The sequence below is a fragment of the Myxine glutinosa genome, chromosome 1 (assembly GCF_964187855.1).
Source record: "Myxine glutinosa chromosome 1, kmMyxGlut1.1, whole genome shotgun sequence".
NCBI classification, from domain to species: Eukaryota; Metazoa; Chordata; class Myxini; order Myxiniformes; family Myxinidae; genus Myxine; species Myxine glutinosa.
In genome coordinates this window covers 317,719,498-317,736,959 of record NC_136261.1, presented here as the reverse complement: position 1 = coordinate 317,736,959, position 17,462 = coordinate 317,719,498, and the positions used below count along the sequence as shown (strand labels likewise).

Here is a 17,462-nt window from a genome sequence, read left to right as displayed (position 1 = left end):
CAAATACAACCGTCATTCAATCGTAATGTTAAATCGTTAAACGTTAATCGTGTTAATCGTTTTGTTAAAGTATCAATTGATGAATGGAATTGAGTGAATACAATTACGATTTTGAATTCGTAATTGTATTCACCCAACCGTACGGAACTTCACATCAGGATTTAAATATTTGTTTATGTCACAAATGTTGTTAAAAGTTTATTTTTTTATATTAATGTTATTTAATTTGTGATTGGAGTTATGCTGTTTGGAATGAAAAAGAGATATCGAGGTCAAGTGAATGACGAAATGCCGTGACGGTTTCTACTTTCTAAACGTGAATTCGTGGATCGCCATATGCAGATTCGCCATTGACTGGGTATGGAACAAACATACCCATTTGTTTGCGAATGGGTACGTTTTTCATGGAAGTCCTTAACGAACTTGCTGTCCATGTCTGACGTGCGACTGGAGGTGCTACAGGAATGTGGAATTTATTGGTTTCATGCTTTAGCATTTGCCGTTTCTGCATTGTCTGTTTGCTCCCGCCCTCCCACCCGTGCGTAGCATGGGTACCTCACCAGTACATATGAAACAAACTTGTGAAAATGTGTGTTCCACCCAAAACAATAAAAATCACATAGCTCATGCAGCATGAAGTGTTTCAAGGAATGTGCGTAACTTATGTGCTTTATGTAGGTATTTAATGAAGTTTTACATCTTAATTTTACGCAGTGTGCCTTGAGGTACACAAAGAGGCTATCATCAGAGCATGCTCACAATCACTCTGTCACACAGTGGAATTACATTGATGTTGCTAAAGCACGTTAATATTGATAAATCTGAACTTTATCACTCTTCGTTCCAGTGTCCATTGTTGGTATTTAGTTCTCCAATCACTGGTGTGGTTTATGCACACTGCCAATTGGAGTGGCCTGAATTTATGAAAAATCACACCATACATCACATTCAAATGGCAATCTGATTGACTGCTAAATGTTCTGGATCTCTGTGAAGCAGGAGGGCATAGGACTAAGGGGCGATTAAATAATTTAATCGTGGAGTGGCCCAGTGATTCTATTAGTGACAGCAACAACAAATGCAACTTTTTTGTGCAACTATGTCCTCCGATGTCAATAGTAATTGCCAATGCTAAGTTTTCTGACATAGATTTTCCATGTATCACAACGAAAGCATACCTGACTTGCCGACACACATAGGCCTACTTTTTTAGGCATATTGGATCCAGTTCATGAAAGGTGTTTAAAGGAAATTGCTAACTTCATTGGTATTATTTCATCTTTTCCTTTTCATGGATCCTTGCCTTGGGATGAAGAACCATATTCAAACTCAGGCTCAAGCTTCACCACCGCAGCAAAATCTATAAAACAAAAAGTCCATTCCAAGAAACAAAATCAATGGTCAATTCCTTCACCAAACATCTCAACTCAAAGTTTCTGACCTTTCAGCCACAGTAGCTTCAAAGCTAAGAAGATAGAAGGATTATGCAGTGATCAACTTGTGCATCTTCTTTTCTTGTGTGGCCAAAAAATAAACATAAACAGATTTTGTAACATATTGTTACGGATACGGAGTACGGCTCTTCCTTCTTAGCAAGGGGTGGTTAGTCCCTTGTCTTGTTAAGCTGACCGTCTCCGCTCCTGACACTTGTAACGCTATCCCGCGGGATGGAACGGATCAGGGTTATGGGTCCAGGGTTTATCCCGAATACCTTTATCCGTCCCTCCGCAGACTAGGGAGACAAGTACCGCTCGAACCCCGGTTTGGATGGTCTAGTTGCCGAGCGGTTTTTAGCAACCCGAAGTTCGAGTCATTAGCCTTCACTAAACCCGATCCTGAACGTTGGCCGAATCGCGCCACGTACACTCAATATTGAAACCACTAAAGCGACCGAACGAGAATGAAGAAGAAGAAGAAGTACGGAGGAATAACAGGATTTATTAATTATTTGCACAAGCCAAAGCAAAAAGAGCAGTCAAGGTTATATACAGGGAAATGGAAGGAGCAGGAGACACAGTGAAATCATTAGCTTACCTATTAAGTCTTAATTAATAAACCCCAGGACAACGTGTATGACAGACGTGTATGACGTACGTGTATGACGTACTCAATACTTGTGCCCTGCGTGTAGGTTTATGGAATTAACTAAGAGGACGAGCTTCGACCTTTCTTTACATTACGGAGGGTGACATTTCCACACAACAAAACCATAATTCTCACATTCTTTACACTTTCTCAAATTCGTTACAATATAATTATATAGCATTAAATACATATAGGTCCAATATAGCTCAGTGACCAAATAATTTAAAGTGATGGATTATGCAAGTCCATCAGTTAAAAACCTAGGTATCACGACGCAACATTGCAACAATGGCTCATAAAGATGACACTGATGTTTTCAAAAAAGTAATCAAAGCACAACTGAAATGCCCACCACGAGCAGGTCTCAGTCGCAGTTTGTCTACAAGATCGAGGCCCATGGAAGAGCAAGGTGACGGAAGGTACTAACTGACAATAAGATAGGGGGGCATCATTCGGACACAATAAGCAAGGCAATTCATGAACAGGTAAAGAGAGAGGAGGGGAGGACACACTGCAGCCTTCAGTAAGAGGACCAGGTGAGGAATGGTGAATGCTGGTAATCACAATTGCGACTAAGGATGGGGGATTTGGATGGGACAAGGATGGGACATGGATGGGACTAAGGATGGGACAAGAGATTGTAATGCACTGTCCGTTTGAATCCCTGGAGAGAAGATGGGATAACACAACCTCTGGAATGTAGTTCGACATATGGGAGAAGATAGTAATAAATGAGTTTAGATGGGCAGTCAGCCTGGATTTTGGAGATTTAACCAGGAGTGAGTTACTAGAAGAGCGCACACAATCGGAAGTTGTTAGGAAGGGTCGGAGGGCTGAGGAAGTATAGGGGGCTAAACCAGAGAAGAGGTGGTAAAAAAGAGAGAAGCCATAAACCCACCTGCGATCTGAGAACAGTCAACCTTGGGCTTTGGCCTAATCAAGGGAGATTCTAATAATGTTGAGAGCTTTGGATTTCCACATAATTCATGCGACCAATGTAATGCTGTGGCCCCAACCAATAGAGGAAAGCAGTTCTTGATGAAGCTATGGACAAATACCTTACAGATCCTGAGTAGTTCAGATTTGTCAAGGAAAGACTTGGAATGACTGAGGATGCCCAGTCTGTGGCTGGCTTTGGAGACCAGCTTTGTTGTATGGGCAGCTGAGAAGATGTCAAGACGTTGAAGCGACTGAACCTCTTCTAGTGGTTTAGGATGGAAACAGATAGGTAAATTTGTTTGATGGTCCTTCCAGAGTGACAGGGTGAGATTGGGAATTTCCAGGATTTCAGGAAATGTTCCATTTAGCAAACCAGAATCTAATCATTCCAGATTGATCAGCAGAGAGTGGCAGAGCTGCTTTCTGCCTATCAGTGGGATGAGGTACTGCATCACAAATTGTAGAGTCATTTGCCAAAATGATGAGGGTTTTCAGAACATTGCAGATCAGTTTATTTATGTATACTAGCATCGGCCCACCTTCAATGGGAAACTTAAAGTGGTGGGACACACTGTACATGTGAAAAATACTTTTGGCACATACTATAACCATATTTTGCCTTGCCACACTGTAAAGTTTTTGTGATGTAAAACGCGATATTTATATATATATATATATATATATATATATATATATATATATATATATATATATATTGTTGTGGATATGGGATTTGCATCCATCCATATCCGCTTGTAAATATTCCCCTATTTCCTCAATACTTCCCAACTATCCCCAATCCCCCATTCCCTAGTCCCATTTTCTGTAAACAACACTCTGTAGACCCGACCTCCCCCTATTTCCCCCATTAAATGTCGTGCCCAGGTTCACCGCATCTCATGTAAGACAACTATAGGACATCTTGCTAGTTATTCTTAGTCTATGTCAGTTAAGGACTCGTTTCCATTAATTCTGACCCTTCGTTGCACCAGAATGTGATTGTATGGCACCGTTAGGAAGTTTAGGACCTCCCGATACCTCCCCGCAGCTCTTCCTCACGGTTCAGCAACAACAACAACAACAACAGCAACGGCAGCGGCGGGCGCGGGAAGTGCGCGTCCTCACTCCGGCTTGGTTGGTAGGGGGTGTTGGGAGGGCATCAGGCCTTCCCAACGAGCCGCCATCAAACATGTGCTCGACGGGGTTACCAAATAGGGGCTCCCTGTCAGCTCCTCGTCAAGGGCGGAGCCCGGTAACCCCCGCACCCAATGGAAGCGGCGGACCGGCCCCAGTGGGGCGGAGCCAACCAGCCGAGGGCGTGTCACTCCCCGCTGAGCATGCGCAGGGAGAGGGAGGTGACGTCAGATGCGCGCTGAGCTTGGAGCAAGCAAGACCACCTCCGAGCGCTGTGAGGCCTCCCCGCATCTTCTGGACTGGACCGTGCTTTATCCTGTCCCCGAGCCAAGGTGCACCTTGTGCCATCGAACTACCTGTCCCTCCCTGCCATCAATCCCTGTGTAAGTCAGCCTTGTTCCGTTTGTCTGTGGTCTGTCCGGGAATTGATAAGATTGTATTTAAGTGCCCATCTCTTCTGTGTCTTTTACCTCACTCTGCCGTGTAATCTACCCCTTTTCTCCACCACTGTAATTATATCCTCCTCCGGAGGTCTTGAGAACTGTACCCCTTGCGTCGTTTCATCTATCCCAGTCGTCGTGTCCTTTCCATCATTGATTTGGCATAGCGCGATTTGGTCAACGTCTGGGTGAATCGGGTGAGTTGGGGAAGAATCGGGGGAACTGTTAGGTCACGGCAATACCACCGCTCGGTAAATAACATCTAAACCGCGTCCGTAACAATTGGTGTCGGGAGTGAGATACGGACCCGAAGCGCGCTTAACGCGCTCAAAATTACAAGTCACCGAAATTTGATTTTGTTTTACAAAAAACCCGAATTTTGAAAGTCGCGCTATGGGAGATCAAGATGGCTGGGTTCCGGTAGAGGAGAGTGAGGCAGGGTCGATCCAGGACCAAATTGAGGGACATGAGGAGAGCGAAGCAGTGAGGGCGGCAGGTTCGCAAAATGGCGTCCTCGCGCACGAGGTTACGGGCGCGCAAAATGGCGCCTCACACATGGCTACGGCGACCGCGCCTACGACCGTAGCAGCGCCGCTGGTGGATTCGAAACTTTTTTTCCTGCAAATGAGGGCCCTTATGGGACAAATGGGAGACCAAATTGGAGGTTTGAAAAACAGTATAGAGGCTCAGAGTGAGCAAATGGGGGTAATGAGGGCTGATAGTGAGCGATTGGGGAGCGAAATGGGGAACCGGATGGATGCTCAGAGTGAGCAAATAAGGGCTCAGAGTGAGCAATTGGGGGTAATGGGGGGCGAAATGGGGGGCAAAATGGGAGAAATGGGGGGCAAAATGGGAGAAATGGGGGAACGGCTAGAAGCTACATTTGAGGGGTTAGACAATGGGATCAAAGGGGTGAAACATGGGTTAACAGGGGTAGAAAACAGAATGGCCGCTCAAGAGAATCAAATAGAAGGGGTGAAACATGGGTTAACGGGGGTAGAAAACAGAATGGCCGCTCAAGAGAATCAAATGGAAGGGATGAAAAAGGGGTTAGAGGGGTTAGAAAACAGTATGGAAGGCAAATTGAGGGACATGAGGGACCAAGCGGAAAGGGAAGTTAAACAAATGGGGCAGCAGATAGAGGGGGTCAGAATGGGGGTAGAAACTAAATTGGATGCTCACAGGGAGGAAATGGAGCAGATGAGGGTGGCATCTGGGCAGGAGATGCAAGTGATGGGAGAAGAGATTAGAAGAGGTGTGAGTGAGGAGGTCGGAGGAGTGCGCGAGGAGGTGAGGCACTGTAAGGAGCGCATGGAGAAGGAGGTGAGAAAGGGGACTGTAAAATTGCAAGGTGGTATAGAGGAGTTGACGCTGGAAGTGGAACAGCTGACGGAGGGACAAAAAGAACTAACGGAGCAGGTTCAAAGGAACACTGGGGTACTAGGAGGGTTAAAAGCGACACAAAACGACATAAAAAATGACTTGATAGTGTTACGTGGTCCCCTCGGTGAATACCTGGTCTCGGTGACCCCCGGACCGTGAGAGGAACTCCGCCAGCAAGCTGTATTATATATGCGCTTTCGCCACGCAATCCATATGAATTTCACCCAGGAGACAACTGATGTTCAAGGATATATTTCCAATGGTAATGATACCATACAATTTCAATGACCCAACCACGGAGATTTTCCCCGAGCAATCAACAATACACAACCATCAACAATTCCCAATTCACAAGCACTTCCCTATGAGTAAGATGGCCATCTTATATATGTGTGTCCCGGTGAGTACTCACAACCCCCTTTCGGTCTCTGCTCCTCACAATGTCTCTGGGCCCCTCCTGACCAAGATACTGGTCGGCGTCGCCGCACTCGGGCGGTTGAACGAACCCCGGGTGGACGTTTCTCCACCGGGCAGGTATCGTACCAGGCACCGTGGCTGCAGCCCCTCGTGGCCACGCGAAGCGGGTACGGTAGAGCAAGCCAAACCCCACGCCGCTTGCAAGGCGCGTTAGGCCCCAACGTGCGACCCGCACGCGTCTGTTTAGACGGTGCCGCGAACGATGCCAGACGCGGGGTCGATGCACGGCCCCACGTCAACTTGACGTCTCCACCGGGCAGGTACACGTCCCGGTAATTCCTCTCGCCAGACAGGCTTCGGAACGCCGCTTTTCCACGCAGCGCAAGGTCGATCCCACCTTTTGTCGGAGCGGGGCGAGGAAGAATACTACTCGTCCCTTTTCTTCCTCGTGTCTTTTTTTCTTCCGTTTCCGGTCACTTCCGTTTCCGGCCACTTGTTCAGAAGGGCTCCTGACCCTCCAATCACAACAACCCTTAATATACTACACACGGATAAGCAAAGACCTGAATGGTAATCCACATACATTCACATAAATATGTAACACTCCCCCCCTTCAAGAAAGAAAGTTTGAACCCAGCGAAAACTTTCTTTGCCGGCCAATTTGGAGAAACAAACCAGATAACTCAACCCCCCCACATTATCAGTTCCCCCCGGGCACAGTTATCACTTAAAAATAAAGCAACCAAAATTTCACCACAACCCCTCCAGATTACTCACTCTGGACTAAGCACCAGCAACGACCTTGTCCCTGCCAAATCAAACTCCATCTCATGACCCTCTGACTTGGACCGTCAGTTTCTTGTGAATGAAGGTTAAGGGGTTGATCAAAGATCCAAAGTTAAGCCACTCGATAGCACTTTTTCCGGGAGGCCAAGCCGAGTATTCACTACATGGATGCCTTGAGGAACGTGGAGTTCACGGTTAGTCCATGCATGAAAGTTCACTACATGGACGCCTTTAGGAACGGCGTTCACGGTTAATCCGTGTAGGAATCTTGGCTCGGCAGCTCCGCCGCATTCAGTGCTTCAACTTCTCAGAACTTCCCTAATACTTAGGGTGGGACCACGTGTCCCTGTAGTCCCAGGAATAGCGGTCTCCTTCTCGGCCACTACTTTGCCAATCCTTCCTTCGGGAGCGGCCGTAACTCAGGGAGCCTCCATAATAATATTGATTGCGGCCACCACCAAAACTACCGCCCAGTTGTCCTCTCCTGTAGACCTCTCGACGTCTACGAAATGCCTTCCCTACTGTTATGGTCCGACCCTCCAAATCCTTGCCATTCCAATTCTTCTCTGCCTCTCTGGCGTCTTTTGTGCTGGCAAACGTGACAAAGCCGAACCCTCTTGACTGTTGCGTTTCCCAGTCTCTTACCAACCGCACTTCCACCAGCGGCCCATATCTGTTGAAGACAGAGGTCAGAACTTCTTCCTCTGTTTTGAAGTTCAGTCCCCCTACAAATAACTTGGCACTTTTGTCGCCATCCCGAGCTGGTGTGGCGTTATTTTCCCTGCTGGGCTCTTTACCAACCCTCCGGTTACCATAAACTTGTCCCCCGGCCAAATCATTCCCGATAACCACAGATACACCCTCTACAGGAAGCGTGGCTTGTAAACCGACGGTGACCGGTCCTGACACCAAATCGGACTCCAAATGGATGACATGAAGGGGAGCACTAACACCGCCCCCGATCCCCTGTAAACGAACACTATCCCCCGTTGCCGTCTCCTCGGACCATGGCAAAATGCCTTCAAGCATTAAAGATTGATGTGCCCCTGTGTCCCTCAATATCCTAACCGGTTTCCGGTTAGTCGAGGCTCCATCCCGTGACACAAACCCCTCTGAAATAAATGGTTGGTAACCCTTTTGATGGCGATTTCTCACCATGGCCATTGCGTTTGGAGTCGTAGTAGTCGGACTCCGCTCTGGGTCTTCGCTTTTCATGCGGTAACAACTGGACATCAAGTGTCCAGGTTTCTTGCAAAAAGCGCAAGTAGGCCCGGAGGAAAAACTCGTGGTCTGCCTCGGGCCCCCCGAACTATAAGTTTGTCTTGGGCCCGCATCCCTCTGATTTCGAACAGGTGGGGTATCATAGTTGTCCCCATAATCATCTCGAGGCCGCCGCCATGTATGGTCGTTCTCCGCACCTGCTGTTCCCCACCTCCCCTGCGGAGATCTAGGCGAGGAGTTAGGTTCGTGGACCCCTATTCGGTGGGTTAAGGCATAATCATCTGCCATGGTGGCTGCGTCCCACAACTTTGGTACTTTCTTTTCCTGCAGGTACACTTTGATGTCCTCGTGGACACACTGCTGGAATTCCTCCACCAGGATCAAGTCCTGCAATGTCTCGAAGTCTTTCCCGACTCCTTTTGACTCACACCACCGATCAAACATGTTTTCTTTCACTCTGGCAAACTCCACATGGGTCTCACTCTCCCTCTTCCTGGCATTCCTGAATTTTTGTCTGTAAGCTTCCGGAACCAACTCATAGGCTTTGAGGATGTGCTTCTTCAGTACCTCATAATCTGCACATTGGTCCATTGGTAGCGCCGAATAAATCTCTTGAGCTTTCCCCACCAGCACACTTTGCACGAGTATGGTCCAGGCCTCCTCCGGCCAGTTTAATTGTCGAGCCACTTTCTCAAAGTGTGGAAAAAATTTCGCGACTTCCTTTTCACTGAACGGTGGAACCAGCCTCACATGTCTGCCCACATCCCAGGTTTTCTGGTTAGGTGTCGACCCCGTCAGCAAGGGTGGTGCCTCTCCCCGTTCTCTCATTAACTCCAGCTCCTTGAATTTGATTTCTTGCTGAAGCTCCATGTCACGTTCCTTTAATTCCCTTTCCGCTTTTCTCTCCTCTGCTTCGAGTTCCCTTGCAGCTCTCCTCTCCTCTGCTTCTGCTTTCCTTTCCTCTGTTTTCATCCTTTCCTGGAGTTCTCGTTCCACTCTCCTTTCCTCTGCTTGTTTCTCTTCTCTCCTCGCTTCTGCTTTCCTTTCTTCTTCTGCTCTTTCCTTTTCTGCTTTCCTTTCTTCTTCTTTTAACCTTTCCTGGAGTTCTCGTTCCACTCTCCTTTCCTCTGCTTGCTTCTCTTCTCTCCTCTCTTCTGCTTTCCTTTCTTCTTCTGCTCTTTCCTTTTCTGCTTTCCTTTCTTCTTCTTTAATCCGTTCCTGGCTCCGTAATTGCAACTCCAGTTTCCGGAGCTCAACATCTTCTGGTTCTTCAGGTAGCCACTCCCAGGCTAACTCGTCCCATGTTCCTAATCCCACCATAGATTGTATCACCGTGGCCTGCAACTCTGCCTTCCTCAAATTAGTTCGGACCTCCAAGTTAAAATGTTTGGCCAATTTCAAGAGGTCCGACTTTAGCAACGCTCGGAACTGTGCCTCACTCGGGGTTACCCCAAAGTTCTGTGCCACAAACGCCATGGTGCCTATCGTTAACACCTGCTAACCTTCACCCAAGACTTTACCCCAATTTCTCAAAAAAATTTACCAATTAATAATTATTAATTAATAAATTTTAATTAATAAAAAATTATTATTTTATTATTTTATACAATTTTAAATCCCGGACGTAGACCCAATTGCGAAACCGCAAATCGTAATTTGGACGAGCCCCCAATTCTGTTACGTGGTCCCCTCGGTGAATACCTGGTCTCGGTGACCCCCGGACCGTGAGAGGAACTCCGCCAGCAAGCTGTATTATATATGCGCTTTCGCCACGCAATCCATATGAATTTCACCCAGGAGACAACTGATGTTCAAGGATATATTTCCAATGGTAATGATACCATACAATTTCAATGACCCAACCACGGAGATTTTCCCCGAGCAATCAACAATACACAACCATCAACAATTCCCAATTCACAAGCACTTCCCTATGAGTAAGATGGCCATCTTATATATGTGTGTCCCGGTGAGTACTCACAACCCCCTTTCGGTCTCTGCTCCTCACAATGTCTCTGGGCCCCTCCTGACCAAGATACTGGTCGGCGTCGCCGCACTCGGGCGGTTGAACGAACCCCGGGTGGACGTTTCTCCACCGGGCAGGTATCGTACCAGGCACCGTGGCTGCAGCCCCTCGTGGCCACGCGAAGCGGGTACGGTAGAGCAAGCCAAACCCCACGCCGCTTGCAAGGCGCGTTAGGCCCCAACGTGCGACCCGCACGCGTCTGTTTAGACGGTGCCGCGAACGATGCCAGACGCGGGGTCGATGCACGGCCCCACGTCAACTTGACGTCTCCACCGGGCAGGTACACGTCCCGGTAATTCCTCTCGCCAGACAGGCTTCGGAACGCCGCTTTTCCACGCAGCGCAAGGTCGATCCCACCTTTTGTCGGAGCGGGGCGAGGAAGAATACTACTCGTCCCTTTTCTTCCTCGTGTCTTTTTTTCTTCCGTTTCCGGTCACTTCCGTTTCCGGCCACTTGTTCAGAAGGGCTCCTGACCCTCCAATCACAACAACCCTTAATATACTACACACGGATAAGCAGAGACCTGAATGGTAATCCACATACATTCACATAAATATGTAACAATAGCAACACAGAGGCAATGTCAGATGGTACGTGAGGGACTGACAACGAGGTTGGACGAGGTGACAGAGGTAATGGAGACGAAGGACCGGCAGGTGAGGACGCACATAGAAACGGTCAAGGTGGCCTTAGAGGACGAGCTTGAGGAGGCGCACGAGGAGATGAAGGAGGTGAAGCAGAAATTAGAAGAAGTGGCAGAAGGGGTGAGCGAAATTAAGAAGCGACGGAGAGAGGATAAGAAAGAGATAAAGGAGGAAGTAAAAGAATTGGTCCAAAGGCTGTGTTCGGATCGTGATGATGTGCTCATTAACCGGATGAGGGATTCGCAGGTGATGGAGGAGAAGCGAAGAGAAAGAGGACCCGGTGTAAGTGGTGACCAATATGGTCGTGCGTATGATGCGCCAGGTGATTTAATAAGCTTGGGGGTCGAGATGGACCCGGGTGTTCGTGAGAGGCCGTTGGTGAAGTGTGCGACAGGTCTGGTGTGCCAAAAAGGAGGTGTGCGAGAAAGTCCGACTCTGGGGTGTGTGAGGAAAAAGTGCGTGCCAAGGAGTGAGGGTGCTGTCGAGAGTGAGGGTGAGTGCGCTGTCAAGAGTGGAGGTGAGAGTAGTAAGAGTGACACGGAGCGTGAGTTGGTTGTGACAGGTGAGCGAGGATGTACACCTGGAATGGTAGAGCGTGTGTGGGAATGCACACTTGAGTTGGTCGTGAGGCACGTGGTTGGGTGTGCGAGTGAAAGCACACCTGTGATTGTCACAGAGGAGGTGACCGAGGAAGGGGCGCGAAGAGGTGTGTTGGTCAGGTGTGCGACCAACGAATGTGTGCCAAAGTGTTCGGTGGTCAGGTGTGTGACCAAGGCTGTGAGTGGAATGAGTGTACCTGGGTGTGTTAGAGAAGGTACGACGAGGAGCATGGGAACAGCTGGATGTATGGGCAAGAAAGGGGTAGCGTATGCGTGTGAGCATGCAGGTGAGGCATCGACGGTAACCGGGTTAGCGGTTAGAGCGACTTTTAGCCGAATCGGGCCCTCGGTGCGTGCCGGGCTTCGCGTGCCGCGAGAACCAGCGGGGATCCGAATCACGGCGGGTTCGAAAGGACCGCCGTACGCGATCCACGCTGTGCCTCGCTGGGAACGGCCGCGTCCGGGCTCCACTAAGCGGAGCGGGCAGCCCGATAGGAAGGGTCGTCATGGCGACCACTTTTTATTGAGACGTTCCGGCAGGTCGAGATCGGGCAATTGGATGGCTCCGCGCCGAGGTGGTGCGTGGGATCTCGGCACGGGTAAGCCCCCGTCCCTGCACCGAGTGCCGGACGCATCCAGCCGCTGGCACAAAACAACCCGCATTCATTGCTCAGCTGTACGAAGCCGAGCTTTAGAAGGGAATTGGCGCACCGAGAGGATCTAATAAGTAGACGGGTGATGAGGTTAGTGTTTTGGACCCAAAATTAGAAAAAAAACAAAATTTGATGATTGGCAAAGGATTGGCAGTAATGATTGGCAGATGATGAGTAGTGATTGGCAAATTTTTGATTTGTTGAAATTTGATGTGCAAAATTGGTAGTGGGAGATGCCCGATGTGGTGGGATGGCGACTCTGTCATCCCTCACAAATGGGGGCAAATGTGCTATAGATTATGGGGTGTATGGCAGTGAAAACTAGCCCGGGTGGGTTAGGATATTGTGTGTAGGGATCTAGCGAAGATGACATTAGGTAACGTTAAGGTTAGTTAGTGACAAGGATACCTGTAGAGGGGACGCAGGTAGATTAGAGTGGATGATAATGACGAGGGAGCGCAATAGTTTAAAGGGACGACTGGGAAGCGCAAGTTTCAGAGGGGAGTAGTTCGATGAGATGATGCTGTGTGAGAACTGGACAGGTGTGTGGAGCAGTGTATGAGTAGTGAGTGTTGTGGATCAGCGCGAATGCGCTTGGGGGAGAGAAGGGTGCAGGCGGCACCAAGTATGAGAGCACAGGTGTGCAAGTACAGGTGTGTGGAATATATGGAGCAGAGAATGAGTGGTGTGGAGAGAGTTGGAGTAAGTGGTACGGAGTGGTGTGCATGGTGCGAAGGTGTGGATGGGGGAAGAGTGGACCCCTTTTCACGAGTACCCGGGGAGGGTAGTTTAAAGAATAGTTAGAAGGTATAGGTAAATTGTGGTTGGATATTGGCATTTGTGGTGCGGTTGCAGAATGGTATTGTGGATGGGTGCATTGGTGTGGTGAAATTGGCTGGTCGTGTGGCCTGTTAGTATGAGTGTGAATGGTTGGGCACTCCGCCACTGTTAGATGTCGGCCAGGTGAGGCCGCAGGTGGGCTCTGGGAGCCGTTAGTGTCAGTGGGTGCCTGAGGATCCCGGGTGTGGATCGGGCAGGCCGTGCCAGAGAGGGCACTGAGGGGGTGAGAGTGCGAGAGGGCCTTCCCCAGTTAGTTAGGTTAGGGTGAGGAGCAGGTGAGCTCGGTAGGCAACAACAGTGGTGGAGGTGTGCAGGTGGGTGGACCAGCTGGGAGCGTCACACGACCCAGCCACCGAAATTGTGCGGGGGCACCGAGTGATGAATCGGGGGGAGTGAGACCCCAACTTGAGAAGCACCACAGTTTGGTCAATGGGAATTCGTTTTTAGAACACATAGTGTAAGAGGGCCAATGGTTTGGCAGGAGAAAGACCCCGGGTAAGGTAAAGTTGTTAAAGTCATTTAGGAAATAGTTAGGATTGATGAACCTGTCGCACCATACGCAGCCACTTACCTGAGGTGGTGATGATGACTCCACACCTGTGTTCCTTTGTTTTGTGTTGCAGGAAATGAGCATTGCTGTGTGGATTTGTGAGACGCATCACGACGTGGATGAGACATTGTGGTGATTCCATCTCTCCCTCCTTAGGAGGGACTGATGATGAATTTGTGATGGCAAATTTTGATGTTGAGTTGGAGATGGCAAATTTTGATGTTGAGTTGGAGATGGCAAATTTTGATGAGAGTTGGAAATGGCAAATTTGATTGGTTAGGAGGGAGAGAAGACGAATTTGGTTTATGGGAGGAACGGGGAAGACAGTAGGGACGTTTGTTGATGTGTAAAGTAGATGTTTATGGGTAGTGTTGTGTTTTGTGGATACAGTAAGGGGTAAGGGAGGGGCAATGTAGGTTACCTGGTGGGGGGGGGGGGGGTGTACGGTAGGAACGTACCTGTCTCACCTGGTTCCCATGTGCCCCCAGTGTGCATTACCTTACATTGCATGCACTTTTGCACCCTTACCACCTTACTCACTTGTCTTCTTTTGTCTCCCACCTCCGAGGATCTGGCTTTGGGGCAGAGAGAGAGGAGAGAGAGGTGCTGGCTCTGCAGTTGTGGGCCTGTACTTCCGCTGCTTGCTGCCTGGATCAATACACCATATGGACCGCAATTTTGGTGGCCGCCCACAATGGACCGCAGTTCTTTTGCGGGCAAGCACCACCCGTTGATGGACCTCTGGGTCAACGTGGCACCTATGCCATACAGGTGAACCACTTATAGTTGGCCCCCCTGACGGCCACAATTTAGAAATGGACGCGGTTGGCGCCTTTCTTTATTTCTAAAGAAGCCAGAAGGCCAAGTGGGCTCCAAGGCAAGACCAGCGGCAGAACATCGGCCGGCTGCGACACCACCGGTGACCATGGACACTTGATTGTGCCTTTTTTTATTGAACACTTTATTGGTGCACCGGATGGTGCTGACTGTACATAATGGGGTGGTGCTTTTGGTGCTTGGAAGGGGTGCTCTGCACATTATTAAAGGCCGTAGGGCCACAGGGCACTCGTGGGTTGGTGTATCGATGCTGGCATGCGTGCTCTCTCTCTATGCATAACATCTGCATGTGTTCCTCAAAGAACAGGTCCTGGTTCGTAGTGTAAATATCAGTGTAGTCTTGTGTAAATGATGCTCCCTACCGGCTGTATGTTTAGTTTGAGGATTCTTTCTGCGATTCGGTTATCCTGTGGGTGTGTTTCTGTTAGGAGAAGGGTGCAACGTCGCAGGGGGACATATTTACTCATTTGTGAACATCTGTAAAACTGTCGCACTCAGGGTTGAGTTAATAGTAGAGGGAACTACATCTGAGTGCCACACTAAAGTAAGTAAAAATTTATCGGGTCGGGACGCCCCGAGGTAGAGAAGGGTGCAATGTTGCGGATATGGGATTTGCATCCATCCATATCCGCTTGTAAATATTCCCCTATTTCCTCAATACTTCCCAACTATCCCCAATCCCCCATTCCCTAGTCCCATTTTCTGTAAACAACACTCTGTAGACCTCCCTCCCCCTATTTCCCCCATTAAATGTCGCATCCAGGTCCACCGCATCTCACGTAGAAAACTATAGGACATCATGCTAGTTATTCTTAGTCTATGTCAGTTAAGGACTCGTTTCCATTAATTCTGACTCTTCGTTGCACCAGAATGTGATTGTATGGCACCGTTAGGAAGTTTAGGACCTCCCAATACCTCCCCGCAGCTCTTCCTCACGGTTCAACAACAACAACAACAACAACAACAACAACAACGGCGGCGGCGCGGGGAGTGCGCGTCCTCACTCCGGCTTGGTTGGTAGGGGGTGTTGGGAGGGCACCAGGCCTTTCCAACGAGCCGCCATCGAACATGTGCTCGACGGGGTTACCAAGTAGGGGCTCGCTGTCAGCTCCTCGTCAAGGGCGGAGCCCGGTAACCCCCACACCCAATAGAAGCGGCGGACCGGTCCCATCTGGGGCGGAGCCAACGAGCCGAGGGCGTGTGACTCCCCGCTGAGCATGCGCAGGAAGAGGGAGGTGACGTCAGATGCGCGCTGAGCTTGGAGAAGAAAGACGCCACCTCCGAGCGCTGTGAGGCCTCCCTGCATCTTTTGGACCGTGCTTGATCCTGTCCCCGAGCCAAGGTGCACCTTGTGCTATCGACTGCCTGTCCTTCCCTGCCATCAATCCCTGTGTAAGTCAGTCTTGTTCCGTTTGTCTGTGGTCTGTCTGGGATAGATAAGATTGTATCTAAGTGCCTATCTCTTCTGTGTCTTTTACCTCACTCTACCTTGTAATCTACCCCTTTTCTCCACCACTAATTATATCCTCCTCCGGAGGTCTTGAGAACTGTACCCCTTGCGTCGTTTCATTTATCCCAGTCATTGTGTCCTTTCCATCATTGATTTAGCGTAGCGCGATTTGGCCAACGTTCGAGTGGAATCGGGTGAGTTGGGGGTAATCGGGTAAATTGTACGAACACGGCGGCCATTCCGCTCGGTCAAGCAACATCTTTAGCCGTGTCCGTAACAATATATATATATATATATATATATATATATATATATATATATATATGTATATAGACATATATATATACAGACTTGGCATTTAATATGGAATTTTTTTTTTTCCTTGACTTGGGTTTACTTTCTAAACTCAGTATATCAATCTGGTGAGTTTCTTTTACACTTTGGTGATTTGTTTGTTAAAAGAACCATGTCACTGATTGTCTGTCGAGCAAGAAGTCAACAACAGGATTATATCACAGGTGGCGTGGCAAAATGTACGGACATGTGCATTTGATGATTGGCTTCACAGTCGGGTATACAAGCGTTATTCCGTTCTGTATTACTGTAAAACAACTGCTGCACGTCTCCAAATGTTATTGCCGCTTCCTCTGGAGATGGTCCGTCAACTCGACAATGCTGTTTGTCATGGAGTGGTGGCTTTACGAAATTACGGCATGAAACAGCGTGCTATTGCTCGGCAGTATGGCATCACTCAAGGTCAGGTGTCAAAGATCCGGAAACGAAATGCTCAGAGGGGTGTCCCTACTCCAATACCGAGGCCAGGATGTCCCCGCAGAACCACAAGGAGGGATGATCGCCAGCTGCACCGGTTAGTCCGCAATGGCCGTACCAGGTCAGCTAATCGGCTTAGGGCTGAGTGGCAGCAACTGACAAATGTGCCTGTATCCAGAAGGCTAGTCAACCAATGACTGGTTCAAGCAGGCTATCGTGCCAGGCGTCCCCTGAGAAAGCCATGCCTGACCAGACAACACCGCCAGCGCTGATTGCAGTGGGCCAGAGAGCACCGTCAATGGCAGCCAGGACACTGGAATCACGTGACCTTCAGTGACGAGTCTAGATTTCTGGTCTATCGTCAAGATGGCCGCGTCCGAGTGCGCAGACAAGTGCATGAAGCCTACAACAAAGATTGTATAGTGCCAAGAGTCCAAGCTGGAGGTGGTAGGGTGACCGTTTGGGCTGCTTTTCATGCAGGGGGCAAAACTGACCTGGTTGTTCTGAATGGAAACCTGAACCAGTTCAAGTACAGGGCCATTCTGGAAGAAACATTGCTTCCATTTGCTCGTGCAGCCTTTCGAGGAAACTTTGTCTTCCAAGATGACAATGCACGGCCTCATCGTGCTCGCATGATCCAACACTTTCTTGCTGACCGTGGTGTAGAGCATATGGAGTGGCCTGCCA

The 17,462-nt window shown here is 49.0% G+C and overlaps 1 protein-coding gene across 4 annotated transcripts in view; it reads right to left on the bottom strand.

Annotated features, from left to right (window-relative positions):
• LOC137410946 (uncharacterized) overlaps window positions 1-17,462 on the bottom strand; it is a 57,572-nt gene that overhangs the window by 17,024 nt on the left and 23,086 nt on the right. For all 4 annotated transcript variants that reach the window (XM_078769274.1, XM_068096400.2, XM_068096390.2 and 1 more), the window contains exon 2: window positions 1,304-1,360. In XM_078769274.1, the coding sequence (XP_078625400.1) occupies window positions 1,304-1,360 (57 nt within the window). The remainder of the gene's footprint in view (window positions 1-1,303; window positions 1,361-17,462) is intronic.